The 16,616-nt window shown below is 41.9% G+C and overlaps 1 protein-coding gene across 7 annotated transcripts in view; it reads left to right on the plus strand.

Annotated features, from left to right (window-relative positions):
* The first annotated feature begins 742 nt into the window (after positions 1-742).
* The window catches only part of LOC6040533 (ecdysone-inducible protein E75), a 72,355-nt gene continuing 56,481 nt past the window's right edge, over positions 743-16,616 (plus strand). The window contains exons 1-3 of one of the 7 annotated variants that reach the window (XM_038257903.1): positions 758-1,334; positions 2,782-3,784; positions 3,933-4,743. In XM_038257903.1, coding sequence (XP_038113831.1) covers positions 4,032-4,743 — 712 coding nt within the window. In that variant the 5' untranslated portion in view covers positions 758-1,334; positions 2,782-3,784; positions 3,933-4,031. Of the gene's footprint in view, positions 1,335-2,781; positions 4,744-16,616 lie in introns of all 7 variants that reach the window. The other 6 variants (XM_038257904.1, XM_038257905.1, XM_038257906.1 and 3 more) reach the window with 6 other exon arrangements.

Raw genomic sequence — 16,616 nt, forward strand, 5'->3', positions numbered from 1 at the left:
TTTCTGTACCAAAAATAACAGAACCGAATAGCAACACTTTTCAAAATAAATGCTGAAAAGTTCTACTTTTCAGCACTCAAATGGGTGCTGAAAAGTTGAACTTTTCAGCACTTGTTTCGAGAAGTAACACTTTTCAACATTTTTTTGATTTAAACGATTTATTGACAAAATACATGAAAATTTGACATAAAATTTCACTCAGTTTGTGTTTTTTGGAATTGCAAAAAATGTTGTATGGAACTCGTTGCAAAACTTGATTTTTTCAGCACTCTTCGTATTTATCCAACTCGGTGAACCTCGTTGGATAAATGTACGACTCGTGCTGAAAAAATCCTCTTTTTGCAACTTGTTGCATAAACTACTATTGATAAATGCACCTGTTAGAATATATTGAGAAATGGATTTTTTTAGTCAGTGCAATGTAAACATAAAAAAACAAATCATGCTCAAATCTTAAATAAAAAAATGGAATTAAATAAAACTATTTCAAAACTTCATAACTTTACTAAAAGAAAAGTAAAAATCAGTCCAAACACTACATCAGTGAAGGGTGAGTGCCCATTCCACCTCTCGTCCGGGACCGGGTAAACACCGCAAATTCTGGAGCATTGTATTGGTGCTCCCGAAGCCCCCTCTTACCACACTAGCAGGAAGCATTCTTATGTATTACGTCTATTGAGAGAATGGGAGCGGGAGCGAATTCTCTGTGTTTTGTCGTCGCAGTCGTCTCCGCAAGTGCCGGGGACCGGAACATCACCAACGAAAGCGACAGTTAAGGGAAATCTGTCTTGTTGGTTGGTCGTTAACGAGGCTCGCGTTAGACTTATTTGGAATCCACTTGTGATTCTGATAATTAAAATTCGTATGTTTTGACGTTCTCAGCATTCACCTTCGAAACTCACTTCATCTGCTTAGTTTGCCCAATGGATACACGGATGCATGGATTACTCAATTGTTACACCAAAAATAATCACTGGATAAAACTGTTGTGCAATTGAAACTCTGTTCATGGATATTTGGCAGCTTAACGTCGGTGGAGCTAACAGGGAATGTGTGTGTCCTTGGACTTTTATAGACTGAGTGCTGTGAGTTTTGGGGATTCTCGAATCGATCTGAGCACAAATTGAATGAAAATCTCTCGAGACACCGGAATACACTGTGCGAGTTCTACCAGCCGTCAAATGCTAATGAACGACAAGTTGACTTTACAAAGACTATTCCACATACAGTATGCTTACGTCAATTAGTGTAAATAGGATAAACCTGAAGGAAAACGTGGAGCAGCTCAATCAAGAGCTCTATGTATTATTATGATTGCTATAGACACTGTTTTGGTAAGTGAGATTATTTTCCGTGTTTCGGCATAAACAACAAACAACAGCGGTATGAATGTGTGTGGTAACTGGTGCAAATCATTTGTGTGAAGAGTATGTCGATAAAGCTAGTTGCCAAAAAGCTAACAAAAATACATTAGTCGTAGAACTTGAAAACAGGGTTGAACCCATGAGTTTCGAAGCATATCTGCAAAAATATTTAGAATTACGACTATTGTAGCGTTATAAAAGAATACTGCAATTTTTTTTTAATAATATTTTATTGAGAATTATTTTTCAGTATTAAAAACGCACTGGACCGTGGCATTTTATTATAAATAATCAGAGAAGTTCTCGTACTTCAGGCATATTAAAATTGCTGCCCTAATTTCATCAAATTTGTCGATTCTCGCTGTATAATATATTATCAAGTAAAACTTGTAATAAAAATTAGTATTCTCACTTCCGTTTTAGCTACTACAGTTCAGACTCGATTATCCGAAGGCCTCGGAAAAATTCACTTCGGTTAACCGAATCTTCGGATAATCGAATCACAGAAAAAAATACTTTGTCGTGTCGTGTCTTTGTTCGTGATTCGATTATCCGAAGACCCATACAAACTTCGTTTAATCGAAACTTCGAATAATCGAAGCTTCAGCTAATCGAGTCTGCACTGTACTTGAGCTCTGTTGATAGCACTTTCTGCAGGCAAACAAAAGGAAATTTTCATTGCAAAAAATATTAAGCCACCTGTAAACTATTTAGAAATCATAGTATAAAACATATTTATGTAATTTAAATATATATATTTTTATATTTCTGCAAAGTTTGAAAATCGGCGAAAGACCGTTTTCCACAAATTCATTGATAACCTGTCAATTTTTGATAGAAGCAGAACTGGAACAATGTGTAAAGAATTTCGTGATTCTTTTTGTTTCGAAAATCTATTTTTATTAGCTAAACTAAATTAAATCATAGAAACAAGCTCTCTCATTTTAAAGCAACGGAAGAATAAAACATGCAAAATAAAATTAATAAAGTGTTAAAATTTCAATCCTACACATTCGAAAAAAGGGAAACTTTTGCATTCAAACTTTAAAGCTATTCTTGCCATCGATCAAATCGAAGTTAAATAAAAAATCTGAGAAGCTTTGTATTAGTTCTACATGATTTGTAGAAAATCACTATACGTCCCATTGAAACTTCTTGTTTATATTTCCGCGGACAATTAAAAGGAAGGGGTACTGTTCATTACCCAAAAGCTTCAACCCTGACGCATACACACTAGTCTGTTTACCACATCATCAAAAGCACCAGACCATGCAGCTGAGAGCCTTTACACTACTATAAATGTAAATGTAGTCTTCTCTGCTTATACTCTCGCACTCGCGAATTCAATCATAAAAGTAATAAACTTATTCAAGGTGAAATGTTGACCATGAAAATTATTTCCCGTGTCTTTTTTTAGATTTTCGTACCCGTGTACTCGTGAGCATCAGAAGCAACATCAACAGCACCAGCAGCACTAGCAGTGACCAACAGGACTGCGATCGTAATCTAACCATTTTTGCGAATGAAGAATTGTTAGAAAAAAGCCACGGATTAGCAGATGTCATTGCACTTTCTGGATAAATTTGAGATGAACAAACTGATTGATCCAAGTTTATGCAATTTGGAAGCAAAATATCAATTTAACTACACAATACGGAAGAAATGTCATGAAATTGACATTGAACGTGAAAACAGCTACAGGAAAGGGTGGTAGAAAGCTGCAAAGTGTATTTTGTATGAGCGCGCAGAAGGCCTTGAAGCGGGTTGCTCTGAAGGATACGTTCAAGGACCTACGTCATATAGCAACACGCAAGCTATAACAGTGAGAACCCCATCCGTTTATGGCACGTTAGTTGTGTTGAATCGGACTAACGCCACTTGCCGAATGAACTTCTCCCGTATCCTTATAGTGAAAGGATAACGAGTCCTATGGTTACGGTATATCTCAATCATGGGGCGAAGAATGTCGTTTGATACTATGCGCCACCCAAAGCAGCTGGGGTTGTATTAGTGAGTGCCGCGGTCGCGTTTTTGTTGTTGTTTTTTTTCTTGGATGAGTGCTCTCTCAGTGCCAGTGACACACTATATAGGCTTTGTTGGGATTCGTTCTATACACAAACGTGCTCCCTTGCCGTTCACGTTGGATAGCTGGCTTTATATGTTTATGTGCTCGTTTATTTTCGTATTTTAATGCGTGATTTACAAGTCAACAACACTCTAACGTTGGTGTGTCTGCGCTGGTATACACACAGACGACCAAAGATATTATTTTGAGTTTCCGAAAATATTGACCTTGAACTCGCGCGCTCGGTTCGCAAAACAGAGGGAGCTAACGAGCAAGAAGAAAAAAAAGCACACGTCGTTTTATGAAGAAAAAAAGGAAATATTCGATTGATCCGTGCCTACGCGAGAATGTGGTAGTGAGTGTGGTTAGAAAAAAAGGCTCTCCGTACATACAGCAGACGTGTATTTGAGTGTCGAAATAAATTTGCCGAAACGAAACAGAGGCCAAGTTCAGCTCTTTTATTATGAAATGTCTCAAAATCGTCGATGTTTATTCTTCCACAGGTTTTGTGCAAACGAGAGGAAAAGTAGAATGTAGAACAGTGTGTCGCTCGGTCAGTGTTTGTCTCGAAGCTTTTTGCAAGCGAAATTTAATTCGGTAAAATGCAGTGCATGAATAAAATCGTACAGGACGATAAGGATACGCCAGATATAAGGACATTCGTCATCAGTGAAAACCAGCATATTATGTACTCACCGCGAAGTGTGGAATCAAGAAGACCTGTGAAAGTTACAATAACAACTCCTCAGACTTCATCCACCTCGATGGTTGCATCCTTCAGTAATCATCAGCAGCAGGATCGTACAGGAAATCAATTAGCAACAAAAACATTGATCAAACAGTGTGAAAATGAACCACCAGTCCAGGCACAAGAAGTTCATGTTATAAGAGATGGTCGTTTCTATGATCATCATCACAACCATGCGACTCCACCACATCTTGCTCAGAACTCTGTACACCTGAGCTTGGTGCCATCTTCGTCAATTTCGAGTGAACTTTCCATCAGAAACGTTGACAGCAGATGCAGTGATGGCAATTCAAACCGCCCACCTCTACCATTGCATCACCAATCTGCCAACACCATAATACTCGACGCTCCTCCACATTCTACGGTGTCCAGCACCAAGCCTCATCTTATGGTCGTTCAGCAGCATCATCTACAACAACAGCAACAACATCATGTGACCTCTATGCAACCTCCCCCGCCTCCACCTCCACCTGGGAACGCAATCAACAACAGTCCTGGTGGAAACGGTATTATACCGAAAATGAAAGGTTCGCTAGAGGAACCGTCCAGTTCAATGCCTGATTTAGGTAAGTCAACCTATTTTCATTCAACCCAGGATGTAGCGACGATAATCGATCCACGAATTACTTCATGATATCAAAATACTGTTTGACTGATTATTGATATTATTTTGAGGTTAACACGAAAGCACAATGTTTCGGTAGCCTTGCTAGATATGTCCATTCGAAAGTTGTTTATAATGTATTCGGAATCGATTGAGATTAATTCATTTTCCATTGACAATCATTCAACAGTTGAAGCTATAAAAATAACGTCAGTTATAATCATCAAATTAATACAAATTGGTTTTCTGCATACTTCCTCGTAATTTTTTTTCTATCTCGATGAATCCTTTTCTCGATGGCTCATTGACTTTTATTTGTTCATACCTAGTTTCCGGTTGTCAATTTGTTCTCTTTCTCATGGCTTGCCTATACATTCTTCTTAAAAAAAAGTTTATATAGCTGAATATTTCAAAATCATAAAATATTTTGAGTCTTAATTTTAAATGTTTCAGTAAACTGATGCTTCTCTTCTTCGATTGAGATTAATGTTCAGTTTCGCACCTCACTGCGACGGCGCTTTCCATGTTTTTTTAAATTACAAAACAGCGAACGAACCTAGTGCGAGTGTTTCTTCGTGACAAGTGACCAAAATATTCCCTGCTACGAAACCTTCAACGCGGTTAACAAGTAAAAGTATACAATTCGTCTGTTTAAATTTTACATATTTACAAACATTTTTTGGATGATAACTTAGGCTAATTTAGCATACATTATGGAGCCACCGTCGCCGCCATGTAAACGCCATCGGTTACTGGCGAAACCGGTTCAGAATTTTGGCCCACTACTGTTCTTACTGTCTCGGTGGTGACGAACAGCAATTGCGTGAAAAGTACAGGTCGGTGACGATATGTAGAATAAAACCAGAACAACCAGTCACCGTTTTAGCAGTCGCGCAGTGTGCCATGCCATGCGGAAACGTTTTAGCTGTCGCAGTTTGATTTGTCTACGGACTAGTCGCCTGCTTGGTTGGCGAGCGACCGGTTTGCTGGTTAGAAGATTGTTGTTTTTGTAGCTCTGAAACAGTTTCATATTTCGAATATATATTTGACCTTGTGACACACATACAAACGTACATACACACATGCACGCTATGAAAGGTAAAAACGGTTGAATGAGTAAAAGTGATTCAACAGGAACTTTTTCCATTTTTTTATATAAGCAATTTTTTTACAAAAGAGTACCTATTACCTAAATATGTAACAAAAAATACTCTTTGGCGGGCATTCATCTGTTGGTTCCGGTGGGCGTCTTGAGCCCCAAATTTCAAATATCTGCTTGATTGGACGTACACCGAAAAAACCAATTCTCGAAATCGTGAATTAAATTCACGAATGCGAGAACCACGAAGGAATATATTCACGTTTATAGTGCAAATGCACCATACTCGTTAATTAATTCCTTCGTGGTTCACACATTCGTGAACTTAATTCAAGATTTCGAGAATTGATTTTTTTCTGTGTAACATGATCTGGCACCCTATGTTTTATTTTTGAATGGGATTTAACCAAGGATTTAACTCGTAAAAAAAGACATCCGAAGGAAGTATCTTGCTAGGGGAAATTCTCGTATGTTTGGCAGGTTAAGCACTCGCTCCTAACTCCATCCGAATTGCTGATTTTCACTATTTAAACTACTAACTTTGCAAAAAATTTGATAGAAACTTGCTTGCTCACTTCTTATTGAGCTATTTATCACTCGATTTCAGTTGAAAACGCCTTTGATTAGCTTTAATTGAATGTCAAAGTTCTGACCTGCCAACATTAGAGGCCCGCTGGAATTATATGCTGTTCCCCTATCTTGCTCCTGAGAATATAGATACAAGATGCGCGAAATTCTAATCTAATCTAATCAAACTCTAGCGCAGTCAATCTTTCGAATGGGAAAGCCTATGTTGGAATACGCTTTGCTTTCTTCTTGTCCTTTTTTAGTAGTGCGCCATTGCATTCGAATGCATTTAAACATCACAAGCGTTAAAGCGGCCAGGCCTACTTCGTAAAGTTGTTTCGCAAAAAGATGATTCGTTGAAGTTGGTTGAGTTTGACGACGGAGTGTTCATGCCATGTTCATGCAACACACAATTCTGAATCGACAGGGGAGGAAGAAGCGTGGGGACACACTATCATAAGCTCCGAGATTTTTGGTTTGCTTGTTGGGAGTACCATGACTCTCATGCCAAATATCAGCTTTTATTTCTTTAAAGAATGTTTCTAAGCCAAAACTTGCTCTGCCACGTGTTCACCGTCTGACATGGGGCGTCGTGGTTTTCACCTAGCCGCCATAGCATACTAAGGAAATGCGATGCTTTTGAAGGGTGAATTATTGATTCTGGAGACACCGAACGGCGATCCAATGGAATGTGTTCATTGGGCCATCCCCTACACACCTGTCTTTATTCCGAGTGAATCCATGTTGTCCCCAGGAGCGATTGAACGAAACGCATAAAAATCCCATAGTAATTTCCATGTAAATTTTAAACCGCTGGGGGCAGGTCAATTCTCAACCAAATGGGTTGATATTTGGCATGAGAGTCCCTATGAGTATCCTCTACAAGGGGAACCTTGTTTTGCCCTAATCTGAGAACTTTTTTGTTCGGCTGAAACACCCTAGTACTTACAGAACATGGATGTTATCTACACACAAAAAAAATGTTTCCGGCTGTTACATCATTTATGATGTAAAACTTTTGCACGTCATTTAACATTTAAATTTAAATGTAATTTGATGTAAATTTGCAACAAATTATACGTAAAAACATGACTTTACGTGTGATTCAACCGTTCACGTCGAATCTCAAGTTTACATCAACTGTGTTTACATGTGATTCATGTTTTCCGTGTCGAGTAAATTCACATATTTTTTTCTGTGTAGATCTTTGTGTCAAAAATTGCAAGGAAAAGTAGTTGCTATTTTGAACCATAACCATAACAAAAAAAAACTTAAAAAATTATAAGCAAGAATTAAGACTCCAAAGTAAATTCTTAGTGTGAGCATCAAGACACAACAGCTCAATACCGAAAAAATCGCGTTCCTTTTTAGGGAACCAGCAATAAGCTTTACATATTTTATATGGAAAGTTCACTCGCAGTCAATGCCATGGAAAATCAAGACACACTACGAACTGGATACATAAGATGGTGCACGAAGAAAGAGAGCATACTACTTTGAAAGTTCATTCCATAAATAAGCTACCATATATCGTGGTTGAATGTACTCTCACTCTCACCACACCGGCGGCAGTGGTTTCGGTGCCGCCATCTGACGCGCAAGTCCACTAAGTATCGCTGTGTTTATGCTACTTTCTATCAGATGGCTCTACCAGTTCCAATCTGGGAATGCTAGAACAGAACAATTATGTCCATGTTTTCCTTTCCCTCCCAGAATATCCATTTCTGTATTCTGTTTATTTATTCTCAGGAAATTCAAAGAACTCGCCAGAACGGTGCGACTGTGCTGAAGCACGCCTGTTTTACTTTATATCTCCAACTCTACTGAACGCAACACAATGACCCTGAACCAGCTCGTTTGACTCGTCGGAGTTTGTTCACATTTGAGTGCGCGCCATCCACAAACAGCGATGGTGGGGCACAGTGGGTGAAAGTGAACAGAAAGTTTCACTTTTGGTGCTTTCCACCCCAAACAGTGTTAAGTTTATTCTGTTTTTCAGTTGATTTTAAAAGTACACATTTCCAATTGAGTAACTCACAACGAATGTCAGGAAATTTTGACGAAATAAAAAACAAGTTTTTCCCTTGATGGAATCCTTTCAAAGCAAGAAGAGAACGAGGAATGCACGTTTCACCTTAAACATTCTGGATTTTTGCTTCAAACGTAGTTTCATCACATCAACATCAACGCTTCGAAATGTTGTCCACCAGTCGAAAACAGCTGCCCACTTTCTTGATTTTCTTTTGCCAGTCTCTCAACTTGCTCCCCTTCTCACATCGCACTACACATTGACATTGTTCCGACATCAAGAGCAGTCAACGTTCTTCAGGAATACTTTAACCACGCTGAAACAGAATTCAGAAAGATTCTGTTCATGTTGGAGTAGAGAGTTGAGCTTGAGCGGCAAAGGTTTATGACCTGAGAAACACTGGGCGAAGCAAAGTATAAAAAAGAGAGAGCCCATTATTTTTTTCATCGCAAAACAACATAAACTGGTGGAGAAGCATAATAATGAAACAAACACCCAGTTCAGGGGAAAAAGAGAAACTGGAGTATTGAAAAATTATATGTTGATCATCGAAATTTTGCGTGCAAAGCAGTAGCATACAATATTTCGCGAAGTGCTTTCAAAACTATAAAAGAATGTACAGTCCAGCGTTTAAATCATAAGACGGAAAAAAATATTTTTCTGATATTTTTGTTATAAAAAAATATTCTAATATCAAATGGTAAACAAACCGTGTGTATCAATTTTGCTGCCAAGATATTAATTCACATTATTGATTTTTTTTATTGATTGCAATTAGAAAAATCTATGAAAATTCATAAAAATGACTTGAAATGATCAAAATGCGTTTAAAAGGGACCATCCATAAACCACGTGGACACTTTAGGGGGTTGTCCACGCTCCATACAAAAAAGATATTTTTTTGTATGGACAATTGTCCAAGAGGGGGGAGGGGGAGTTCGAGATTTCCAAAAAAGTGTAGGGTAGAGTAGTCATCAATGAGACACGGGGAGCAATGATAAAATGCCTCTCACACGTCGTAGTTTCAACCAATCATGCTCATATTTTGAGGAAAGGTTTATCTACTGGATACACGTCTGCCATAATAGTGGCTTTGGTTATGGACGCTCCCTTGCAAAGTTATTCATAAATGTTTGATTTTGGGGTGTAAAAGTCAATTATGACTGAAAATTACATTTTCGCTTATATTCTGCCAATAATACAAAAACTAAAATTTCTCCAAACTTCTTTCGTCATTTCACAGGGCATGAGTTGGGCTACAATGGCCTTTCATTAGAATTGTCCAAAATTAAGAATATACCCGGAATCCAGGGCTGTCTCATTATTCCCCACTCTTTTCAGCCTATGGGTAACAATGAGACACTTTGATTTTTCTTCATTGAACTTTTCAAAATCTAGGTAAATCCTTCAAATCATGAATCGGAAGTGATTTTGGCATATTTATTGAGTTTTGACTTCATTTAGCCAAACATATAAAGTTATATGGTATAAATAAATGGATTTTACTAAATTTAAATACTTTTTAAGTATAACTTTTGTTAATAAAAGCTTCAAGTTGGCAAAATTGCTTTCAAATGTTCAAGGTAAGTCACCTGCAATGGAACAATACAAAAACATGATGTTTTACTAGAAAAGTATTGATTTTCGTAGAGTGTCTCATTGTTCCCCACCTGTCTCATTGTTCCTGCCAAGTGCGTCTACAATGAGACAGTTGGATAGCTCTGGCTGTAGAGGTCGGATCGATCTCATATTTTGGTCAATGTTAGAACACATTAAATGAAAGAAAATGCAACAAAAAGCTCATTAAAACATGCTGATGAAAAAATACAAAAATAGTTAAAAACCAAAAGTGTCTCATTGATGGCTACACGTGGTTTGTGGATGGTCCAAAGGATATATTTACTTTTAGGTCATTTTCTGCCAACTCACACAGCAGTTGCCTCGACCCCTCTTCGATTTTCGTGAAACTTTGCTCAAAGGGGTAATTTCAAGATCACTAATCCGAGGTCCATTTTTCGATATCTCGTGACGGTGGAGCGGTACGACCCCTTTAATTTTTCTGGATTATATGACACGTTTTTCAGTGATTTGTAGCTCGAAACCGCAAAGAGATAGAAATTTGGGAATTGTAGGAGCGCTAGGCCCGGCTCCAGGAGGGCTTGTTGATTGTCCAACCTTTCCACTGTGTTGCAGGGAATTCCGTGGTACAACACAGCTTCAAGGCGACAATCGGCGAGTGGACTGTATTCACAACTTTTCTCAAGTGGACTCCTTTGGCCAGGATGCAAGAAAACAGCTTGTTTCACGATGTTAACTTCTATATTTACAAGCTTAAACTGACTTACGGACTAACAAAATCATTTGGTTTTTAAAGCTAAAACTTCGGCAATTCTTCCCGAATCTTCTTTGCAAAAACATTCTTATTATTTAATCTCCTATCGGGTGCGCAATCCTTTTCCCTAAACCATGTACACGCCACTTCTTCTTTTCATTCATTCATTTCTTTCATTCCTACTCCCTGCTCTCCTATTGGTCTGTTTGCGCAAGCTGCCTATTCAGACGCGCGCTGCGCGTCCTTGAGCCTATTGTGTGCTGTGAGATTCATGAATGAAACATGTGTGAAAGAGAAAGGACACGAATGGTGAGTTGGTCTGCGGTTATTTACATGCTATTGTTTCTTTTCTTCTTCAATGTGTGGCGTGTATGTGCGGGTACATTTGTGTTGTGTTATGTGCTTGAAACAATGGAAGGATTAACTGACACTGTGGAAATGGATGGATTATTCTTGCAAATTTACTATACCTGACACTGTTAAAAAATCATATCGGTTGGAAACTATTTCTTTTAAGATTAAAATCATTTCTTGGGCAAATTAAATCTACTTTGGCGTTGGCGCCAACATACTCCCGCCGGGCAGAGACGGAATCTCTGTGACCTTAACCAAATTTGCATTATCAATGATTGGCAGAACAGCAATCTTATGGATTGCCCGCTTGTACACTACTGTGCCGATCTGTACTTCGACCGTACGCACCAAATCATCTTTCCCGGGGAAGGTTTTTGTGATTTTTCCCAACTTCCACACCTGCACGGGCGCATCTTTTTCTTCTAGCAAGACAATCATACCTGGTTTAATGTTGGCGGACTTGACTCGATTCTTACCGCGGGGTTGAAGGGTTTGCAAATAATCGCGATGCCACTTTCTCCAAAACTCATCGCGCAATCGCTGCATGTACTGCCAGCGACTGAGCCGATTTATCTGAACACCTTCACAACTGGGTTCAGGTACGGCGGTCAGGGGACGACCAATCAAAATGTGTCCGGGGGTGAGAATTTCTGAATCATTAGGTTCGGAAGAGGTAGCATAGAGAGGACGTGAGTTTAAAATTCCTTCAATCTGAGTCAGAACTGTAGCGTACTCTTCGAAGGACAACTTGGCTTCCTTGAGAGTTCTCTTCAAATGAAATTTGGTGCTTTTAACGGCGGCTTCCCAAATACCACCAAAGTTGGGGGCTTCGGGTGGAATGAATGACCAATCAATTTCACGAGGCTGACAGAACTGAACAATTTCATCAACTGTGACTTGGGACTTCAACAATTCATAGAGCTCATGTAGCTCGGTTTTCGCTCCGCGGAAATTGGAACCATTATCGGAGTGGATTTCTCGGGGGAGTCCTCGACGACCTACGAACCGTTTCAGAGCTGCGAGAAAAGTCTCTGTGCTCATATCTGAAACGAGTTCCAAATGTACGGCTCGAGTGACCATACAAACAAACACCGAGATGTAAGCTTTTACGATCTTGGGCTTGTATCGACCTTCCTTGACATAAACTGGACCTGCGTAATCCACACCTGTGACCTCAAACGGCAGAGCTTGGTTGACACGATATGCAGGAAGATTTCCCATCAACTGACTAGCGACCTTCGGGCGAGCCTGAAAACACGTGACGCAACGATGGGTGATTCTGCGAACTGACGACCTTCCGTCGATCAGCCAAAATCTTGTCCTCAAAGCAGCGATCAGACTCTTGGGACCAACATGCAAATTTTCTTCATGATAAGCGCGAATCAAAAGGTCAACTACAGGGTGTTTCGGCAAAATGTAGGGGTGTTTGGAGTGAAACAATAGCGAGGATTGCTGAAGCCGACCTCCAACTCTCAAGACACCGTCCTGGTAGAACGGGTGCAAACCTGCAATCTTCTTGCACGGTTCGTCATTCTGAACACGGTGGATTTCGTCACTGAGTGCTTCGTGCTGAATAATCTTTACGATCAGTTCCAGCGAAGCGCGCATCTCAGGGATCGTTGGGTGAATCATGAACACTCGACAAGGCGGATCTTTCTGACGACAATTTTGGATGAAACGCTGCACGTATGCCATCACACGCTGCAGCTTTCTGAACGAACTGAACCTTGTAAACACCGGAAGCTGGTCTTCATTGAACACTGGGGTTGCAATGATCGGACCAAGCTTCAACTCGGGGAGTTCATCATCTGGAATTTCTGGGGGGATTTCCTCATCGTACACTTCGATTCTCAGGAAGAATGGGCCTTCCCAGAACTCGGACTTCGACATTAGAGCCTCGGGAAGCATGCCTCTGGAAACAATATCAGCGGGGTTGTCCTTTGACCTGACATATTTCCAAATAAATCCTGCGGTGAGCTCAAGAATCTTGGCAACTCTGTTCCGGACGAACACATCGAGCTTCGCCAAGGACTTCTTAAGCCACGCGAGGACAACCTGACTGTCAGTCCAAAGTACGACTTGGCTTACCTTAAACTTGACAGTCTCGAGAACTCTAACCATCATGCGAGCCAACAGTTCACACGCCATCAACTCTTTGCGGTGAATGTTGAGATCTTTCTTGGGCGAACAAACTCTGGATTTGCTGCAGAGGAGGCGAAGTTGAGCTCTGCCGTCGGACAAGATGCATCGGGCGTAAATGTTTGCACCGTAAGCAACAACGGAAGCGTCGGAAAATCCATGAAGCTCAATCGCGACAGTCGACGGGCTGATAACATAGCGTGGAATCCGAATTTCACTAACCTTGGGGAGGGCTCTACGGAAATACAACCACGACGCCAGAAGATCACCTTCGACCTTGGCGTCCCATGGCAACTCAATCAACCACAACTTCTGCATGTAAAGCTTCGCAACAACAATCACGGGGGATAGAAATCCGATGGGATCAAACAACCTGCCGATTTCAGAGAAAATACTTCGCTTGGTGAATTCGGTGACATCTTTGGAAGACGCACCACGAACATAAATTCGTCAGACTGGGGACACCATGTCAGACCCAGTGCCTTGACGACCTCGTTTCCTTGATCGAGACACACAAGTTTCTCGCGATCAGATTCGGGAACACTACTCAACACTTCCTGGCAATTCGAGCTCCATTTGTGGACACGAAAACCTCCAGACTCAAGCATCTTTCGAATCTGCCGCTGGACGACTACAGCTTCGTCAGCGGAACTAGCACCGGAAAGGATATCATCGACATAACAATCATCACGAACCACCTCGGCTGCTAGCGGAAACTTCTCTCTTTCATCTTGACACAACTGAACTAGACATCTGGTCGAGAGGAACGGGGCAGCTGCTGTACCGTAAGTTACCGTCTGTAACTCCAGCACGCGAATCGGCTTTGAAGAGTCACTCCTCCACAGAATTCTCTGGAACCTCGTCTGAGACGAGTCGATAAGCACTTGCCGATACATTTTTTCAATATCGGCAGTGAATGCAATGGGGTTTTACGAAATCTGAGGAGGATACTGAACAAATCACTTTGGACCGGCTTTCCAACGTGGAGAACCTCGTTGAGCGACTTCGCCGTAGAACCTTGCTTGGCCGACGCGTCGAACACTACTCGCAGTTTCGTGGTCGAGCTCGTCGGCCTCAGGACGGCGTGGTGGGGCATGTAGTACCGATGCTGGTCTACATCCTTGGACTCATCAACCTCACGACAATGACCAAGGGATTCATACTCATTAATGAACTTAGCATACTGCTGCTTCAGACTTGGTTCTCTGTTGAGACGGCGCTCCAACAGCAGGAACCGACGAAGAGCGAGCGAACGGTTGTCTGGCAACCCTAAAACATCTTCATGAAACGGTAATCTAACAACAAATCGACCTGCCGGTAAACGACGATGCGGTTCCACGAACAACTTCTCACATTCATCAACATCAGAGGGTGGGGGCGTTGGATCGGCAAGATCCTCGACCTCCCAAAACTTGAAATCGTTTGATTCAGCACATCCAACGAAGCGTTGTTCGCGATGTGTGAATGGTTCACAGAATTCTCGATTTCGCCGGAAAATACCCAGCCGAAATGAGTTTCGCGCAACTCTGGCAGACCGTCTGCCAGGTGCAGCTGTCCTGACTTAAGCAGGCTGAAAAACATGGAGGCACCAATCAACATATCAATTCTCTCGGGGACATTGAACTCTGGATCCGCAAGTTGGATTCCCACTGGGATCGACCAGGAGGAAACATCAATCTTCGATCCGGGGATGATTCCAGTCACCTTTGGAACCACCAGACATGCGATACTGGCGGCGAAGGCCGAGTATCTCGAACGAACGGTAACCCTGACTTTCTCCCTAGCATACATCTTTGACCCACCTACACCAGCGATCGGAACGTACAGCGACTCACGAGGGGCCTTCAACTTGTCGGCAATCCGCTCGGAGAGAAAGTTCACTTGCGAACCACTATCAAGAAGCGCACGGCAAGGAACGGGATCTCCATCATTCTCGATCAGGACAAGAGCCGTCAGCAACATCACAGTTTTCAAACTCTGGGAATGGTTGGATGAACATGAAGAATTGAGAGGGGTTTGCTGCTGCAGGTTCTGACTCAGTGTAGTGGACGGGGAAAGGTTGGGAGATTCAGACTGAGGTGTTGTAGGATTCGTTACTTGGAGGCTTGGGGTTGGTCTTACGCTTTGAGCTTTGGAGAAAGAGTCGTTATGGAGCAAGGTGTGGTGTTTCTTGTGGCAGGTCTGACATTTCAGGTTGCTGGAGCAACTAGAAAGTCGATGACCAGCTCGGAGGCAGTTAAAACATAACTTCAACTCACTAACTTTGGCATTGCGCTCCGGAACTGTCATCGCCAGCAACTTCGAACATTCAAAGTGACGGTGATCCGCCCCACAAACCAGACATGACTTGGCGACCTTTGCAGATGTGGCAGTATGGGATTTTGGGGTTGGTTTGGGGCAAGATGGCTTGGTGGTGCTTTGCTCCTTTGCTGAGCTCAAGACGCGCGAATTTTGGGAACGTTCAAGGACTTGGCACTCGGTTTTCAGAAATTGCAATGTTTGGTTAAAGTCTGGCAACTCACCTTGTTTCTGCGTCCTTTCCCACTGCTGTCTAGTACTATCATCTAAGCACCCTACCACTAGCTTGTTAATGATAAGTCCTGACAGCTTGTCGACGACGAGTCCTTGGTACTGCAATCCGGCGACGTGGCGATCACAGGCTTTGGTGAGCGCCTGCAAGTCCTTGTGGCTTCCCTTGGTGATTGGCTTGAGCTGCAACAATCCATCGATGTGCGTATCCACGATGACACGTTGGTTCTCGAACTGCTCGCTGATCTCCCTCCAAACTTGCTCGTAGTTGTTGTCTTGAATCATCTTTGCGGTGATCAACCCAGCTGCATCACCGACCAGAGCTTTGTCGAGGTGATGCAGCTTCATGGCGTCGGAATCGCGGGTGCGACCGACGAGGTCTTCGAACATGGCCTTGAACTTTGGCCAATTCTCTGTCTGCCCGTCGAAGCTCGGTATCGGTGCTCGAAGAGGTTGCTGTTGCACGATCACTTGAGGCGCCACTCCGTTGGCACCGACTTGAAAGGGCCAGCGACCGGCTGGTTGAACATCTCCATCAGCTCTTCGACCAGCACCAGCGTTTCGGTGTGAAGCTGGTCAAACACGTCGAGCACATCATCTTGTTCCTCCTTCTTGTCATTGGCAACCACTTCGATCACTTCACGATGGCGCAACACGTACTCCTGGTAGTGCGCTTCCAGCTTCTTCTCGTACACCTTCAGCGTCGCCTTGGTAATCCTCTGCGGGTTCTTCTTGGCTTCGTCAAGGGCATTCTTAATTTTCGTCACTTTTCCCTTGACCTGTCCT

This window comes from Culex quinquefasciatus, chromosome 2, assembly GCF_015732765.1.
Source record: "Culex quinquefasciatus strain JHB chromosome 2, VPISU_Cqui_1.0_pri_paternal, whole genome shotgun sequence".
Lineage (NCBI taxonomy): Eukaryota > Metazoa > Arthropoda > Insecta > Diptera > Culicidae > Culex > Culex quinquefasciatus.